This window comes from Micromesistius poutassou (genome assembly GCF_964030765.1).
Source record: "Micromesistius poutassou genome assembly, chromosome: 15".
NCBI lineage: Eukaryota > Metazoa > Chordata > Actinopteri > Gadiformes > Gadidae > Micromesistius > Micromesistius poutassou.
The window spans coordinates 3,655,136-3,673,422 of record NC_140285.1 but is presented as its reverse complement, the minus strand read 5'-3'; the positions used below and the strand labels follow the sequence as shown (position 1 = coordinate 3,673,422).

Here is an 18,287-nt window from a genome sequence, read left to right as displayed (position 1 = left end):
GTCGGTGTGGTTTAAAGCGACGAAAGCAGACGCCTAACACGGCGGCGGTGTGTCTCAGGTCCCCAGCGCGCCCCACGACGACAGACCCCTCCCTGCCCTGCGGACGACCGATGGACCGGGGGAGGTCCCGCCCCCCCGCCCGGCGGCGGAGAACGCCCGCTCCCCCGGGCTCTCCCACTCCCCGGGGTCCTCCCACGCCAGCCCCGCTCTCCGTGGGGGGGCCGCCGAGGCGGAGCCCCTGTCTGAGCAGGCCCAGCGGGAGGCCGGCCTGCCCATGGAGGTCTTCGGAGAGGGCCTGGTAAGATTCTGATTCTGACCGCCGCGTGACGAACGTTAGGCAGAACGTTACTGTGTTAATGTGGCCAGGCTTATCGTCTGTATAAACAGGGTGTCGTTCAAATTAAATCAGTCTTCAACCTTATATTTACTTAATGCGGTTCATATGCAGTGTCTGATTGGGTCTTATACATGCTGACCTCAAACTCCTCCCACGTTAAGTTCCTCCCGCTATAGTGTCTGCCCACTCTACTGCTACTACTCCCACTACTACTCCCACTTTAAACTCCTACTTACAACTACTTCTACAGCAACTTCTCCCTCTTAAAGGTGACATATTATACCGCCAGGTGTGAGTGTGATTAGCCATTACAAGCCGTTTTGAAAATCTGCCTTTTCTGACATCACAAGTGGGCGTGTCCACACTCACACCTGGTGGTATAATATGTCACCTTTAAAAGTATTCCCACTATCAAACTTGTCCCACCTTCCAAGACCCCCAATCCGTAAGCTGCTCCAACTTTAAATACTTTCCCCCTCCACTCCCATCTCAGACTCCCATTTTGTCGTCCTACATCTTCTTAGTAACAATCCTCCATTCACCTTTGAGTGGCCCAAGGTGTTTTATATTCATGGCTGTAAAAGCATGTTCCACCCTATTAAACATCATCCTGGTTCCTCGTTAAGGACTTGTTGACGGCTTCAATAAGACATCTAGCACTCATAGCCATTTACTAGGTTACTCGGTTTCCCTGAATTCATTCACCGTTGGCAATTGTGTATTTACTGTATGCCTCAAACATGTTAACATTCAGGGGTACAGAATAGAACCAAATGGGACTTGCTTCGATACCCCAAAAGTCTGCCGTCCAACCTTATAGAGCCTTTCCTTGAACAAGATGTCCCTCACCAGCTACCTGCTGCTTAATGAGGGCCATCTAACATTCAAACACACACACACATATATATATATCCATGTGTGCTCCACTGTAGGTGGCCGGGGCGTACTCCAAGAACTGGGCCCACCGGGAGCGTGCGCTGGAGGGCGTTTGTGCCAAGCTGCGGGAGGTAGGGCCCGGTACCTCCAGGGAGGAGAGCAGGAGCCTGGTGAGGGCCGCCGTGTTCCTGGTCAAGAGGGCCCTCCTGGATAAACTGTCTCCCGTGAGTCTTCTGCTTCCTAATCTCCTCCTCCTCATTATTTTTGGTCTCCTCTTTAAGGCTTGTGGCTAGCCCCGGTCCTGGGCCAATCCAGTCTATGTGGTAGTTTCAATGAGGACTTCCCGTTAAGGACATTTTAGGAAAACTAAGATTTGTTCTGAAACGCTGGTGGACGTATGAGGATTTTTTAATGTCGCTGGTCCGAATGTCAGGTCGGGCTTCCTCAAAATCTCAAGACCTCCAGTAAACATGAGGTTAGCTTCTTGTGTGAACAGGGTTCTGGGCACTTCAACACGAAACACACACTTCTACAAAGCGACAAGCTTATCTGTAGTGAGGTGAGGGGTTTGGTGGGTAATGGACAGGCTGCAGAAGCTTGAGCTGTGAAACCCCCTTGGAATAGATGCCATGGATGACTACTACAAGTTATGTTTTGGGATTTGATTTCACCTGGTTATACAATACGTGCAAACAAAGTCTTTATATGCTTTATCTGCTTCCTGCTGCACCCACTGATGGAGACCATAAGGAAGGATATTAGAAGCTAATAAAGATCTTGTAGAGCATGGTTCCCCAATTAGTTTTGCCAGAGGGCCAAATTTGGTCAAGCATGCCACGCCAAGGGCCGCTATATCGTTAAATCTTTTTAATTCGCCATTTTTATGTGCACATTTTGCTTTAATTATCATTACTATAATTATTAGTAGTAGTTGAAAATACCCTGTGTTAGGAGTCACACAATAATGCTCTCTTGAAACAAAATTTGTCCAAAACCTACCATTAATTTATTAAAATGCCGCTGGAACATCAGCAAACAAAAAGTCCAGCAAACAAACACGCACACAGTGCAGCAGCCCCAAACATAAAAACTTAAATAGCATCAGCACAGTGTGTCTTCAACAGGGCATTGGGCCTGGTGCCATCCATCCAGATCAGTGTGTGTTCACATCCACTCTCTTCCCCTCTCTATATGTCTCTCCCTCCCTCTCTAAGAGACACAGGAAGATTTTAGTTAGTTAGCTTTAAAATGTGATACCACAATATGTGACATTAGTTTTAAACTTTCGGCTCCTGCGGGCCGGATCTGGCCCGCGGGCCGCTAATTGGGGTTCACTGTTGTAGAGCGATCTGCAGTCCGGTCATTACCAAACACCTAGGTTAGGCAGGCAAGGCAAGGCTTACTTTAGAGGCTAATATCAACATTCAAGTATCAAGTTTATCAAAGTTTAGTACAAAGTTTGGCTTAGGGCTTTCACCCATACTGCCCACGTCCAAGACAATCATGGCACACAAAAAAATAACAATGACGTTGGTGAATAAATACATACAGCAGAAAGAAAGAATAAAACGTAAATAAAACTAATCATAATAATGATTAGTTTTATTCGTTTTAAAGCTAATAATCACTAATCGGCACATTTCCTTAAATAATCCCCACTGGGTCCCTCCTGGCCCCCTCCTTTGCTTATCTGCTGCCATTGAAAGGTTTTGATTGACGAAGGGGTTAATTTACTTTTGTATTTTGTTATCTATTCAATCTCTGCCAATGGGCTTCCATCTTCAGCCAAGGGGCAGTGGCTGATACCCAGTGTGTGGAGCATGGGTTGGGTCGGCCACCAACCTGGTTAAGCCTCCAAGAGTCTTGTAGGGTACAGTCATGCTGCCCCCAGCTTATACGACTAACGTTACAGCAACAGCCAGTCATACAAAACAGTGTGTTTGCTCAAGAGAGTCCAGTATATAAACATGCCCTGCACGTGAGCGCTAGAGTAACACACATGCAGGCATGCGGACAGAGTATGTCGTCGTTTCCAGACTCGTAGAAGCATGTTCCAGGCATGAGGCTCAGAAGAAGCCATGGCCAGCCTGGAGCTCTGTGGCTCGCAGTGAACGTTACGTTTCTCAGTGGTATAAGAATGTTACATACAGAAACTACGCTTTGAATGTTGTTGACGTCACTTGTAGTGAATAGTAATTTGGAGAGAGAGAGAGCGTCTCATAAATGTATATAACACAAGTTCTAAACACACAAAATATATGTGGATATGTTTTACAAAGTGTATAAGGTGTAAAACATGAGATGGTTTCACTAGTGTGCAAGGCTGGGCAATGTTTCGTTATAGTAGATATTTGTTTTTGAATGGTATTGTTTATCATCATAAACAATACAACAATACATACATCAACCTATCGTGACACAGTTTTACAGTCGATGAATTACGACGAGAAGACATTCCCTTAAAACGGATGCAAACAATTTGTTTGAAACATCGGAGATAAAAGAAAACTATTTTTAATGAGATACCATACTTGACACTTCCAAATACTTCAAAATGATAAGCCTCCTCTAGACCGATGAGAATGCTATTTTAATTATTTAGCACATCAAAACAATCGATATTATGTCAAATATAATGATGTATTTTGGTCCTTCTGACTGCCCAGCCCTACCTGGGGTAAATAAGACTGTGTGTGCTCATGGTGCGATTCAAGAGACGCTTTCAAAGGGCCATGATTCTTTGTGATAAGCATAACAAACAGCACAGGATTTTTCCTACACACACACACACACACACACACACACACACACACACACACACACACACACACACACACACACACACACACACACACACACACACACACACACACACACACACACACACACAAAGTAAAGAGTGTTCCCTTGGTTTCATACGTCATGTTCACTCTCTCCCTGGGTCAACTGCAAATACTTTCGACAAAGATACCGTTGTCAACCCACCAGATACTCTTGTTTTTTTTCCCCGCACCAACCAATACAAAAATACTCTTGTACACATATCTTTAATTTAGTCCTTCAGCCGATATAAGGCACTGTTTAGTGGTTAAACGTGTCGTTTCAGGAAACGTACACTCGATTCTCGTGAATTGAGCTGTTGCCAAATTATTACTTTTTTTGCAAATGTTGCTAATAATTTAAAGTTGGCTTAGTAAAAGGAGAAGACGATTCAAATGAGACAGCTGTCAGGGGAGGTTCTGTGCCTGCTAAGCAAAACAGTACGATTTGATTGTTTATAAAATATATAAAATAAACAAAACTAGAGGAAACACAGGTATCTCGCTGAAGGGACCCATTTAGCAGACTCCTTTATCCACACTGACTCGCACAGTGAACTCAGGTACAGTGATCCATCCGTCATCCATGAGCAGGTAGGAGCTAGGGCATCTTGCTCATGGACGCCTACAGATATCTTGAGGTGGACAATAGGGAATCCAACCCAGAACCTTTGGAATGCAAGGGAAAAACCCTGTAGCCACTGCAACCATCCTGCTCCCAGTATCGACCCTTTAAACAAGATCTCTGTCTGTCTGTCTTTCTCGAGAAATGAGTTTGGTAAGAACCAAACCGAGTCTGTGTCACGGCATAATAATAGTGTATAGACATGCATCTGTCACATCTCTCAGGGCCCTGGATGCTGTCTATCATTCAGCCTTTAGATGTATAACAGAGGAAGCCTACAGTACCCACCATTGTACTCTTTATGAAAATGTTGGATGGACTTCTCTATCCGCAAGGCGTGATTTGCATTTGTTTTTATTTATTTATAAAGCACATTTAGGGAAACTTCCTGCCTATATTGCATCATTGTTAGACTGGTATTCAAGCCCCTACCAGACATGGACTGGTAGGTTGGCTTTAAAGATCCCTCAAGTCCGTACTGAGCTAGGGAAAACTGCTTTTAGTTTTTATGCCCCATCAGCCTGGAATACCATGCAGCATGAGCTAGGTATTAACACCTTGGTTCCATTTAACCTTTTTAAGACATTGCTCAAAGACCACCTGTCTCATTTATGTAATTGTTTTAATTAATTGTGTTTGTGGTTATGTATATGTTTTATTTGTCTCTTTTTCTTTCTGCTCTTGACATTTTATCCTCTGTTATCTAAATCTATGTTTTATTTATGCTCCTTGTATTTTACTCGACATCATTGCAAACAAGGGCTTTGCCCTCAATGAATCTTCGAGTTTAAATAAATCAAATCAAATAATCCTGCTCCAGATCTATCTGTCTATCTGTCTGTCTGTCTGTCCCTCTGCCCCTTTGTCCCTCTGCCCCTCTGTCCCTCTGTCTCTGTGTCTCTCTCTTTTACTTTTATTTTTATACATATATTTCATGTTTTAAGGGATCAAACTGAAGGAATGCACTAGTCTAAGCCCTAACTAACATTGTTCTCGGAGTACGTGTATAAAACAACCAAAAGCGGCCATGTTCTCCTCTCCTGCGTCCTCCTCGCTCCACCACCCCGCTGCCCCCCGGTGGTACCTGTATCCTCACGGGGTCTGTTCTTCCCCTCCAGGTCTTCCAGGCTGCTCTGCGGCTGCTGGCCCTCCTCCTGGGCCAGGTGATCCCGGCCTCCGGCCTGGGCCGGGCCGAGCTGACCCACTGCCTGGAGCAGACCTGGCCCAGCCTGCAGGCCCGCAGCTGGGACCCAGCCCGCCACGTCCGGGCCACCGCCGCGGCCTTCATTCTGGTACTTAGGGCTGCTCGATTATGGAGAAAGTCATAATCACGATCATTTTGGTCAATATTGAAATCACGATTTTTCAAACATTTGAAGAAAATGTTGCATTTATTCAGCATTTCCTCCCAAAAAAAAACGTTGTAACTGAGAACTTTGAAATGTTCCCCTTAAAGAAATAAAACAAAATGTTCAAATCGAAAATGTTCAAATCGAAAATAATGTACAAAATGTATCCAGCAGTTCTTTTTCTATAGAACATTGATTGAATAAAAAATATATACTTTATAAAAAATATATAAGAAAAATATAATATGTTAATATTAGTTTGGAGATTGTTTGACAAAAACAAAATCGAAATCGCTTGATCGCAACGCCCTATTGGTACTGTGGAGAAGGGGGGGGGGGGAACGCTGGTCAAAATGTCCACACTTTACTTGTGAAATCGTACTGAGGGTAGTTTCTCCCCAAAACAGCGAAATAAATGTTTGAAACCTGAGTGGGAGGGGGATTCAAACGTATCACCACAATGTGTTTGGTGTTGCGCAATCAATGTGTTTGGTGTCACGCAATCAATGCGTCACCCGCATCTGCCATCAGGGCATAGAAAAAATAGTACAATTCAAAAATGTATTCGTTATTGTAACGAATACGTGACGGAGACAGAGAGAAGGAAATAAATAAATATCTATATATATTTAATTACCAACCCAATATGTCATTGGGTGTGTTGGGTCAGCTTAATTCTGACGCTCATTCATTTTTGGCAGAGTGTGTGTGTTCTCTGGGGAAGTGTGTGTGTGTGTTGGTTTTGGTTCTGTGTTTATGGTGGGGCTCACGGATTTGAGTCACACCACCAGAGCGGTCTTGATTCACTTTCTGTCTGAAACCCTTAATTCTCTCCTCTGAAACCATAATGATTTCCTACGTTTCCGATCAAACAATGTTCATGGCTAGCCGATGCCAAATAAAGGTTAATTATTGCAGGTACAGGGACAGACTTCTCAGTTCAGTTCAGTTCAGTTTTATTCATATCCCGAGGGAAATTAGATTTGCAGCAAGCATTACAGACACAGGACAAAAAAACAGCATCCAAGACATCAACATGTCACCAGGCACACCATAGTGCAGTAATACATTAAAAACAGTACGAGTAATAGAAACATACTACTAATAAATTACTGTTGATAATAATAATAATAATAACAACAATACATAATAATATTATTATGTATTGTTAATAATAATATAATACCTTCTTCCTGTATTTCTCTGTCTTTTACACCAAGCTCACTGTACGTGCGAAAACACTTTCCTCGATGGGTCTGTAATGACTCATGACTGGTCGTCATCCGTTTTTATGAGACTCTCCACCAGTATGTCATTGGCACTTATGTTAAATTGCAACTTTTTCCCGCTGGTTGTCAACTTTATGTTGGGCAATGGGGGAGGAAATTAAAAAAATGTTCAGCTCATGATTTTTATGGTGGTTTTCCATGTTGCGTTTCTAAATGCTGACAAAGAAAAACGCAGCAGGGTCAATCCTGTGTTCTATATCCCTCAGACCAAAGCATACAGAGAACAAGACTTATATTTACAGCACGACGGAATAAAGAAATAGAATTATGTTGTTCTAACGGAGCAAGAGCACACAGACTGAAGCGACCCCCCCCCCCTGTGTGTCTGCCATGCAGGACATGGCCCAGTGGAAGGAGGTGCGGGCCCTGCAGGTGGTCCCCGCCGAGCTCAGCCGGCCCTTCAAGGCCAGCTCCCCCGCCCGGCGGGCCCTGGGCCGCACGGAGCTCCTGGAGAAGGTTCTGGCCCAGCTGGGCACAGAGCGCTCTGGCTTCGCCCCGGGCGACGTCATGAAGGTACAGACTTGGGACTCGCGGCCACGCACGCACACTCTCTTCTTCGTTCCTTTATTGGTTTGGGTTGGTTTTAGTTCTCTGTTTTTCTTTTGTTTTATCGCTGCTGTTTCCTTCCTCTTTCCGTCCTTCATTTGTTTATTTGTTGGTTTTAGTTTTCTCTTTCTTTGGCTCTTCCTGTTTGGTTTTTTCGCTCTGTCTTTATACTTCTCTCTATGTTTTATTTTCTCTGTATTCTTATCTTCATGTCATGTTTCGTTTGTTGGTTTGTGCATGACATGAACTCCTTAGCTTCCACGCGGCCGAGTGGCTGCAGGCCGGCAGACCACTTCCTTGTCCTCCACCACACCGTTGGCGTCTAGGTGTGAACTATCTAATTGCGGACGGGGCCCTGTGCTGCGTCTAGCTAGCTTTGCGACCGCGCAAACACGCACACACACACACACGCACGCGCACACGCCCACCGGCCGTACGCCATCGCCCCCCCCCCCCCCCCCCCACAGCCTCTCTTCACTTCACCCCAAGCTTGTTGTTTGACTCTGCATGGCCTTTATGAGCGAGTCCGCCCCGCCCCAGCCATCTCTCCCCTTTCCCGTCACCAGCCCTCCACCCCTTTCAAAGAAGAAAGCGGCCCGAGCTGGCATTCGGGTGTCCTTTGTTTGCGTGTTTGTACATGCTTGTGAGGCCGACCCCCACCTCTGCGGGTCTGTGGCTGCTTCTCGCGTTTGCTTGGTAACCTCTTCTTGTCTGCCATTGAGATGTGACAGGAGGATAATGATTTTGGAGCCATATAGGTGCCCCCCCCCCCTCCCGATCCACAGCTCAATAAGCAATGAAACGCTTTGTGTACTAGACCACTGGTATTTGGGAAGAGTGGAAAGGAAAACAGTTTTTTTCACAATGGCAACACATTCACTGGACTAGAATCTGTCTAAAGTGGACTAGAAGTCCTGTATTAAGTTACATGACGGCAGCATATTATGATTACTATTTAATCTGCCATTACATATTCAAGGGAAGCCTTGCGTATGCCATGTGTTGTTTACATCGGTCAGTCACACGGTAACACAGCCTTGCATTGTGGGAAAGGTAGTCCGAAAAACATCATACAGAGGAAAATTACATGCATTGGGTGTTGTTGGTAGTCTAGCTTCAGTATGTGCGCTTTCTCCCCCTCCTCTCTCTTGTCAGGGTTGCCACGGTAGTTTCCTTCTGGTCAGAGACCAGGTCAAATTTCCAGTAAATAGAAAGAAGTCTTGCCAGGAGAGACAACAGAGAACATAATAGCTGCTTGTCTGCAGGCCCAGAGAGGGGTTTGGTCACCCGTTGTATAGAAGCGTGCAGTATACCACTGGTGGCCACCCGCCATCGCTGGGGACGGCCATCCTACCACTGTCCTTTATATAGATTAGAATGGATTGTACGGGATAATGGGCCTCATTCAGCTGGCGGCCAGCTTGGTTCCATGTTGGTTCTTTACGCTAGCCAGGTGGGGAAGCTCGGCTAGCTTACAATGTCAATTATTATTGCTATGCCGATCAAAAAATAGGTATATGCACTTGAAAACATACTGCATATCCCAAACCGAATGACCCCAAGACAAAGAGGTGTATATTATGATTCCATCTTCTTATTTTATATTTTCTTCTATATAATTCTACCTTCTAGAACTATTATGATAATGTTCTATCTCCTAGAACTATTATGATAATGTTCTATCTCCTAGAACTATTATAATGTTCTATCTTCTAGATTCTAGAACTATTATGATAATGTTCTATCTCCTAGAACTATTATGATAATGTTCTATCTTCTAGATTCCAGAACTATTATGATAATGTTCTATCTCCTAGAACTATTATGATAATGTTCTATCTTCTAGATTCTAGAACTATTATGATAATGTTCTATCTTCTTCTTGTAGAATAACTAGCAAATGTTTCCATCAGAGGACTATCCTCATCTCTTCTATAGGGTTCTGCACCCATTCATACCTCACACACTGTATTTCCACGCTGGGGTTCTAACTAGAAAGACAAATGAAATGGGCCCGCCTGATTGGATGAAACTAAACGACCCCCCCCCCCCCCCCCCGTTTCCTGTTCCAGTTCTGCCGCGCGGCGCTGGAGCACGGCGCGGCGGAGGTGCGCGAGGCGGCGGTGCGCATGGTCCTCTCGGTGTACCGGACCCACCCGGCGCCCGTGCTCCAGGCCCTGCCCACTGGGGACGCCACCGCCCGCCGCAGTGTCCTCTACAAGAGGCTCTTCGACGCCTTCGCCCGCCTGGACGGAGGGGCGGCCGGGACCCCCCGGGTAGGATGCCCCGGCACACAGCCGGCGCGTACGGTCTCGCTACGTTGAGGCTCATGTTCATCAAGCAGACGCGTTTATTTCCATTCAGAAGCCCTCGTCTTAAGATAGTACCTGTATCATCAAGGGACGTATTTTATTTTGAGACCGAGAGAGAGGGAGAGAGAGGGATTTAACAATAAATGGTAAAGCAAGGGTAAAAGGCTGTACAAAAGAGCCTGATGGAAAAAATGAGGAAGTCCTGGATTCCAATTACACAGGTTGCACTTTGTCTTAACTATGAATGCAAAGACTTTAAATCTCACTCACTCTCACTCACTCTCACTCACTCACTCACTCACTCACTCACTCACTCACTCACTCACTCACTCACTCACACATACTTGTCCTGGTCTCCCACACCAGGCTGCTCATCTGCTAATGACTCCTTTTGGAGTCATTAGCAGCCTCTCTGAAAAAGAATGACGATTTGTGAAGACTATGTAATACTCTGTCAAAGTGATGGAAATTAAATCGAATAAAAGTGTTCTCTATGTTCACCGATTGCTCGTCCGCTTGCCAGGGAACGCTTGCTTGGGCGTTCCCTGGTCCAGTGCTTGTCAGTTGAGAACTCCAAACCGCCTTTGGACTTGGCTCAAGGTGACGTCGGTGGGTTGGGGACTCATACGTTCGCCTTTTGCCAACGCGACCGTACCCTCTCTCCCGGCAGGGAGACGCTGGCCCGGAGGACGGGGAGAAGGAGAAGGAGCAGATCCGCTCGCTCCAGGAGCAGCTGGCTGCACTGAAGGAGCTGACGGTGGGTGGAGACGTGACGTCCACCCCGGGGCCCGGAGCCAGCTCCTACTGGCGCAGTAGTGGCACTGGATCCAGTACTTTTAATTGGATGAAACAGAATTAATATGGAATTTCTGTGCAAATCCTCTGCCCTGCTTTCGGAGCCGTGTCAGAGTAGTGCCTTCAAGAGAGTCCTTGTTGATTTGTTTCCATTTCGAAATAGTGGAAACAAGGCAGAAATAACATTACGTTTACATATGCAGTTTTACATTGCAATTGCAATATATTTTCAAACGACAGAGAAATGCCGGTGCCTCCGACCCATGTAGTTTGGCTAGCTGACGTTATGACACTTTCTGTTTGTACCCGCTGGCGCACATCTCTGTTAACGTGACCCTCTGCCCCCATCCTGAACCAGGAGAAGGACTCGGCTGAGGGGCCAGCGCATGACATGGAGGCCCCCAGCGATCCCACGGAGGCCCCGCCGGCTGGCCCCCCAACAGGTAGGCCTGGTATGGTGGCTCACATGGGACACAAAGCCCAGTTTTCTCAGCCAGCAGAGAAGCATTGGCACTATGTAAGAATTGGAACAAGATCCGATTCGTCTTTTCTGTGATCAAGCCTGTACCAGTTCCTTGTTTTCCTTTATCAATTAGTAAAGCGATTTAGGTTCCCTGAACAACAAACAACCTGCCGGAAGATTCTTATAACTTATTACATAAACACCTACCACTGAATGTAGTAAACACTTTTATTACATTTTTATTTCCATCTCTTCATCTTTGGAGTATTACATAGTCTTTTTTTATTTATCATCGTTTTTATTTTTCAGAGGCTGATAAGGTGTCCCAAAAGGAGTTCTTAGCAGATGAGCAGCCTGGTGTGGGAGCCCTGGACAAGTATGTCATTCACCATATAGATAGATGTGTATATATATATATATATCTATATCTAGATATAGATCTATTTACAGTGCAGTGGGAGTGTGTGTGGATTATTGCTGTCCAAACAGCCCCTCGCCCGAGGCAGAGCTGGTCAAGGCTGTAAACCTTTTGCACACTGAGCATTCAATTTTCACATTGAGCATTCAATGTGCAACAGGTTAAACCAGCCATCACCGCACACACTCCCACAAGTGCATTCAAAGTCTTTGCATTCATAGTTAGGCAAAGTGCAACCTGGGCTCAGACACGGCTTCATGGATCCCAGACCCTCGTGCCTTTTGTCTTCTCACCAGTCCCTCCACTGTCACCTGTGGCGCGCTTTGTTCTCTATTATGAGTTCTCTGGTTCTCATCATCCTAAAGCGGGAGTCCCCTACCTGCTCCAAAAAGACATGTATCTGAATCCAAAGGGAGTTAACAATCATCAGCCCAATGACCTAATAGTACTCAATGGTAAATATTCACTTTGAGTGCTGTACGGATAGCACATATATTTTATCACACGCAAAATGACACAGTACAACATGGCTATCACTTTAATAGTTACAAATACCTCTGTATTTGTAACTATTTAAGCGATAGCGACGTTGTTTTGTTTCAACGAAAAAACGAAAAATCTTATCAAAGAACCTGTTGTCCACTATGGTCCTGTCATGTACGAGCCACCACGGAACAACAATAACATGGCTCCGTATTCCATCCACGCCGTGTAGGGCGGTGTATGCTGTAAACAAACCGTCATGAGGGCGTGTATGCGGGATCCAAGTCGTTCAAAAGAGATGGAGACACACTGTGGAAAAGGCCCAGCAAGGCCAGGGGAATTCCAGCATGTTGACCACGACCAGTACCATACCGTCTTCTACGTTTAAAGTATTAAAGACACTGGGATGCTCTACCTGGTGGCTCACCAGGTAGAGCACGTACCATTAAGGCTCAGTCCTGATCGCAGTGTCCCGGGTTCGATTCCCGCCCGTGGTCATGCTGCATGTCCTCCCCTCTATCTCCCATACCTTCCTGTCTTTCTCATTCTATCATAAAGCCTAAAAACGCATAAATAAATCTTGAAAAAAACGTGTAAGAGACAGAGAACGCTAGGCTAATTCAGAACATGGTCAAGGTAGGTCAGAACCCAGGGGCCCCGCGGTCGCCGGTCTCTGTAAGGATTCAGCTAAACAGGCGTTTTGTACGGTTGTGTCGTTCCAGCCTGTGCATCTTCTGTGGTAAGAGGGACGAGGCGTTCACCGAGGACCAGCTGGATCTGCACTACTGGAAGCACTGTCCCATGCTGCGGCGCTGTGAGGAGTGCAGACAGGTAAGGACACACGCGGCCCTCACACACCGTAACACACGGCCCCAGAGGGGGACAGCCAGGGCCCTCACACACCGTAACACACGGCCCCAGAGGGGGACAGCCAGGGCCCTCACACACCGTAACACACGGCCCCAGAGGGGGACAGCCAGGGCCCTCACACACCGTAACACACGGCCCCAGAGGGGGACAGCCAGGGCCCTCACACACCGTAACACACGGCCCCAGAGGGGGACAGCCAGGGCCCTCACACACCGTAACACACGGCCCCAGAGGGGGACAGCCAGGGCCCTCAGAGAGGCCCTAATATATTCTCGATATTAAAATTGTATTTTATTAAAGAAATAAACTCTATTGAGGAAATAAACCCTTTGAAGCGGCCTATTCAATTAGAATTTTGAAATTCGAATTTTGATCAGAATGTTACTGACTCTGCGGTTTTTGGGAAGGAAAATGCTTTGCAGCTCCGTGATTGGTGGGCCCGCTATAATTTCACAGGTCAAGTTATAGTAATTCAATTAGACAAATTTCAAATGACAGTAAAATGGACCAATCATATCGTCCCTCTAAATGGGTGGGCTTTGTTATCGCTCACTTCATGGCAAGTTCCGCCCGCTGTGAGGGACAAGAATCCAACAAACTGGAAATAAACATAGGCTTGACTTGGTTTACTTCAAGATGGCAGCAAAAGCCGAAGTGCAAATCGCATCATTAATCAGGAAGATTTGCATTTAGCTGAAGACGTAGCTGTGTTTAGTTTTAGTGATGACTGAAGTGGAATTGTCGTAGGTTTCTTTTGCAGTACTATAGATGGGACACATTAAGCTAAGCTGGTTGTTTGCTGTTTGTCGAGACGGGGAAGGGGTGGATCAGAGGGCCAAGTTTTAAGAGCCGTGGTTCACTACTGCACTGCACAGATGTTATTGTGTAATATAACACACTGTAAACTTCCACGTTACCTCGGCACATGAGATGTTGGGCCAAGCATGATGCCTCACCCCTCCCTGCTCCTGTACGGCCTTAAGCTACGTTTACTGAATTCACATCTCGTAAAATGTAATGGGAAAAACCACACACACACACACACACACACACACACACACACACACACACACACACACACACACACACACACACACACACACACACACACACACACACACTATTGTGTGCCAATATTTCAACAATTCTCCTTCTGTTTAATTGACATCTTTATTGTGTTCCAGCATGAACCTGCAAGGCTGTGTTAAAACAATGTCTTATATGTCACGTATAATTACCACCATTCCAACACCTGTGTGTGTGCATGTGCGTGCGTGCGCGCGTTGCCAGGTGGTGGAGATCGCCAGCCTGACGGAGCATCTGCTTGGGGAGTGTGGGAGCAGGGGCCGCTTCAGCCAGTGTCCCCGCTGCTCAGAGGCCCTGCCCACCCAGGAGCTGGCCCGCCACGCCCAGGGGCCCGCCTGCAACCGTGAGCCCCTAGCCTGCTGCTATTCTATGCTATGCTATGCTGCGCTATGCTAATGACGCCCACTGCTAATGTTAGCGCTAGCGCGCGACCCGCTGGACGGCTGCTCAACGAAACACTTGGCCGACGATGGGAGGATAATGCTGACCAACTGTCATTCAATTGAACAAAGATAAGGATTTTGTTTAGGATGCTTTTTTTATGAAAGGAAATAAAATATAATATATATATAGGTAGCCAAAAATGTAAGATATGATAACACTATTAAACCATTAAAATCGGATTATTACAGAAGATGAAAACATTTGAATGCAAAACAATTATTTACATATATATATATATATATATATGTAAATAATTGTTTTGCAATAATTGTTTTTTCAAATGTTTTCATCTTCTGTAATAATCCGATTTTAATGGTTTAATAGTGTTATCATATCTTACATTTTTGGCTACCTATATATATATTATATTTTATTTCCTTTATTCCTTTATTCCTTTATTATTCCTTTATTTCCTTTATTTATTTCCTATATATATATATATATATATGTAAATAATTGTTTTGCATTCAAATGTTTTCATCTCCTGTGTGTGTGTGTGTGTGTGTGTGTGTATATATATATACTTACATAAGAAATATTATTAAAATTCACAAACGACTGAATCTAAATATGAATTCACCAAAGTTTCAGGCCTAACCATTAATGGCAGAGTGCTGTTGAGCCAGTCCCATAGAAGTGTTGAGCTCTGCTTGTTGATAGCTGACTCCTGCGCGCGTCTCTTCCAGCTCCGGCCCCAGGCAAAGGCTCCAACCACTGCCCCCTGTGTCACAACAACTTCATCCCCGGGGAGAAGGTGAGCCTGCACCTCGCACTTCTCTAAGAACCACTCAATGACTGGCGGTCACAACGTGTGCTCAGGGTTCAAACATGAGCTGCCGAATCCATTTGTAAGCTCAAAATTTGTCCATTCATTCTTCATTTTCTCTTTCAAGCCCGCGCTTGAAAGAGAGGGCTGAACGCAACAAATGTTGTGTGTCGAAATGTGTCAAGGGTATTATTATACGACACAGAACCACCTCTAGAGGTGTCTAGAACTGCACAGTCAATGCTTCTCATCAGAACATAGAGGTAGATGGGTGATATTATGGGTGATATTATTATATGCCACATGAGTAATGACAACATGAGGGATCATCAAACATCATTGTTTTTATTGATCAAATCCAGTTAGAGACACACACACACACACACACTAATGGTGTGTGGAACCTGCACGGAGCCTGCATTAGGGTGAAGCTGCTAATAATAATAGATTCCTCCGCTGAAGAGAAATACGGAAGTGGTTTTAAAATACCTAAAAGGGGAACTAAGTTTATAACAACTAACACGTTTGCGTCACCCTATTTTCGTTGGGCCTTCATAGGTAGGTCACAGAAGCCACTTCCTCTCTGAGAAATGAGTTTGGTTGGAAAGTTAAAGTAAAGCAGTGTTGGGCCCGGTCTGTCTGTCTGTCTGTGTCACGCAACAAGTCTTCAATTCTCTCTCGCTCTCGCTCTCTCTCGCTCGCTCTCTCTCTCTCTCTCTCTCTCTCTCTCTCTCTCTCTCTCTCTCTCTCTCTCTCTCTCTCTCTCTCTCTCTCTCTCTCTCTCTCTCTCTCTCTCTCTCTTTCCTAATATCAGGGAACAGCCAAACAGGTGTAGGAAAACTCTACAATTATCTTCAAAGCAGACTGAGGGTCTCTGTCCAGCTAACGGTCCAATAGGCGGAACCGCTCACATTCTTTGCATTGTGATTGGTTTAAAATTGCCCCAAACCACAGCCTGTGGTGGTTGGCTGCAAAAAAGACTGCTCACCCCTCCTTCTGTGAAAAATGTGGTTGAATTATCGCAACACAAATACATTATACATTATAATACATAATTTCTTTGTTCAATCTAAGTGGCTAGTTCATCTCCACATAAAAGAAATGTTGACGTGTTGTTTGACAGTTTTATTTAATGAAAAGGTTATTAATAATTTAATATGAATAGGTTTTGAGGGCTGCCATTTTGAAGCAACTGTCAAATACAATGATGATAAAACAAAAAGCAGATTCTATGTCCTTATGTCTTGAAGGCCTACATTAGATACATATTCAGGTACCTCCTTCTGGTACCTCTGCCAGGAAACTGACTCAGCCACGACGCTCTTCCCCTCCCCCTCACTTTCTCGCACGCACGCACACACACACACACACACACACACACACACACACACACACACACACACCCTGGCGGCCTGGCACAGTGTTACCAAGGCGATCCACCGGTGGTAGCTGGAGACCCGGAGCTCAACCGCGGGCGAGAGGGTCGGCTCCCCCCGCTCTCGGAGGCGCGGGCGAGAGGGGGCCGGGCGGAGACCCTAGCGGCGGTACTGTGGTTTCTCCGCGGCCCTTCCCCCCCCTGACTGGGCCCACAGTATCATCCACCGGTGGGCCGTGGTCCTGACTGAGCTACTTTGTCCCCCGCGTCTGCAGGCCTGGAAGGCTCACCTCATGGGAAGAGAGGGCTGTAAACAGAACTCGCGGAGGGCTGTTGGATCCCAGACGACGCAGCCAGCACAAGGTGGCGTATTCATTCATTCACCCCCCCCCCCCACCCACACTTACCGGCCCCGCCTCTTCCAAGCATCCAACACCAAAAGCCCCACAAAGTTCTCGTAGTGCTGCTCCACAACCTCACGTTGTGTGTCGGCAGTTTGTGCTCGGGAGTGTGTGCAGCGTCAAGGTTGTGCGTATGCCGGCCATTTCATCCGGAATGTTCTTGAGCTGTCACTAATATGTTACATGCTTATTTGGTTCCCCTATAACTGTTTTTCTCTAACTGTTGACTGCACCTTCCAGGATATACTTTCCCCTTTAATTAGTACATTTTGGTTATTGTAATATTGTACTAATGTATTATTATGTATTCATTATTAATTTTGTAGTTTTGTTTTTCACGTCAAACTATAAGGGCTTTCCAAACTGGGAGACCCAGGGCCCTCCCGGGTACAACCTGTTCTGATCTTTACCCGTATAGGTCGAGTGACACGTCTTCTGCTTACCTGAACAAATCTCTTTCATTACCTGCATGACCCCCACCACCTGCGTCTGCATGCTTACATCATAGGCCCAATGATAAAGGAAGGGTGTGTCTATGTCTATGTGTTTGTGTGTGTGTACAGGTAAGGCTGTGGGAGGAGCCAGGCTGCGGCAGGCCTGGTCAGACGGGGCCAGATCCAAGGCCGTGAAAAGGACCAGCCGGATCCCGGCCCTGGAGCCCAGGGCCACCAGAGCCCAGGTGGGCCGAGCCCGGCCCAGCAAGCGGTGACCCCCACCCTGGGCCTCCACCCACGGGATGAGGAGGAGTAGGGGCCCCACCCCACTGTCGCTATGTCACATTAATGAGTAACCAAACGCCAAGGTCAGTTGGCCGGACTAATCACTGTTCTGATGGCTGCCCCTGAGGTGGGGTTTAAAGAATGTGTGTGACTCTCAGTCGGCGGAGCCATAAAAAATAGACTTGAAATGTTGGTAGCTTTATGTCCCTGAAAGATATTTATACAATATTTTTGTGTAAAATGACCTTTAGTTTAGATGATTCAATCATTGGAAGGGCCAGGCATGGCTCCAGAACCATAGAGCCCGGCTTTAA

At 46.0% G+C, this 18,287-nt stretch overlaps 1 protein-coding gene across 2 annotated transcripts in view; it reads left to right on the top strand.

Annotated features, from left to right (window-relative positions):
- Nucleotides 1-17,967, top strand: part of cep104 (centrosomal protein 104) — a 29,260-nt gene extending 11,293 nt beyond the window's left edge. The window contains exons 10-22 of one of the 2 annotated variants that reach the window (XM_084479535.1): nt 59-298; nt 1,270-1,437; nt 5,776-5,949; nt 7,632-7,808; nt 9,914-10,117; nt 10,824-10,910; nt 11,307-11,391; nt 11,721-11,787; nt 13,035-13,143; nt 14,473-14,611; nt 15,399-15,466; nt 17,129-17,216; nt 17,818-17,967. In XM_084479535.1, coding sequence (XP_084335661.1) covers nt 59-298; nt 1,270-1,437; nt 5,776-5,949; nt 7,632-7,808; nt 9,914-10,117; nt 10,824-10,910; nt 11,307-11,391; nt 11,721-11,787; nt 13,035-13,143; nt 14,473-14,611; nt 15,399-15,466; nt 17,129-17,216; nt 17,818-17,963 — 1,752 coding nt within the window. In that variant the 3' untranslated portion in view covers nt 17,964-17,967. The remainder of the gene's footprint in view (nt 1-58; nt 299-1,269; nt 1,438-5,775; nt 5,950-7,631; nt 7,809-9,913; nt 10,118-10,823; nt 10,911-11,306; nt 11,392-11,720; nt 11,788-13,034; nt 13,144-14,472; nt 14,612-15,398; nt 15,467-17,128; nt 17,217-17,817) is intronic. The other variant, XM_084479536.1, reaches the window with a different exon arrangement.
- Nucleotides 17,968-18,287: the final 320 nt, after the last annotated feature.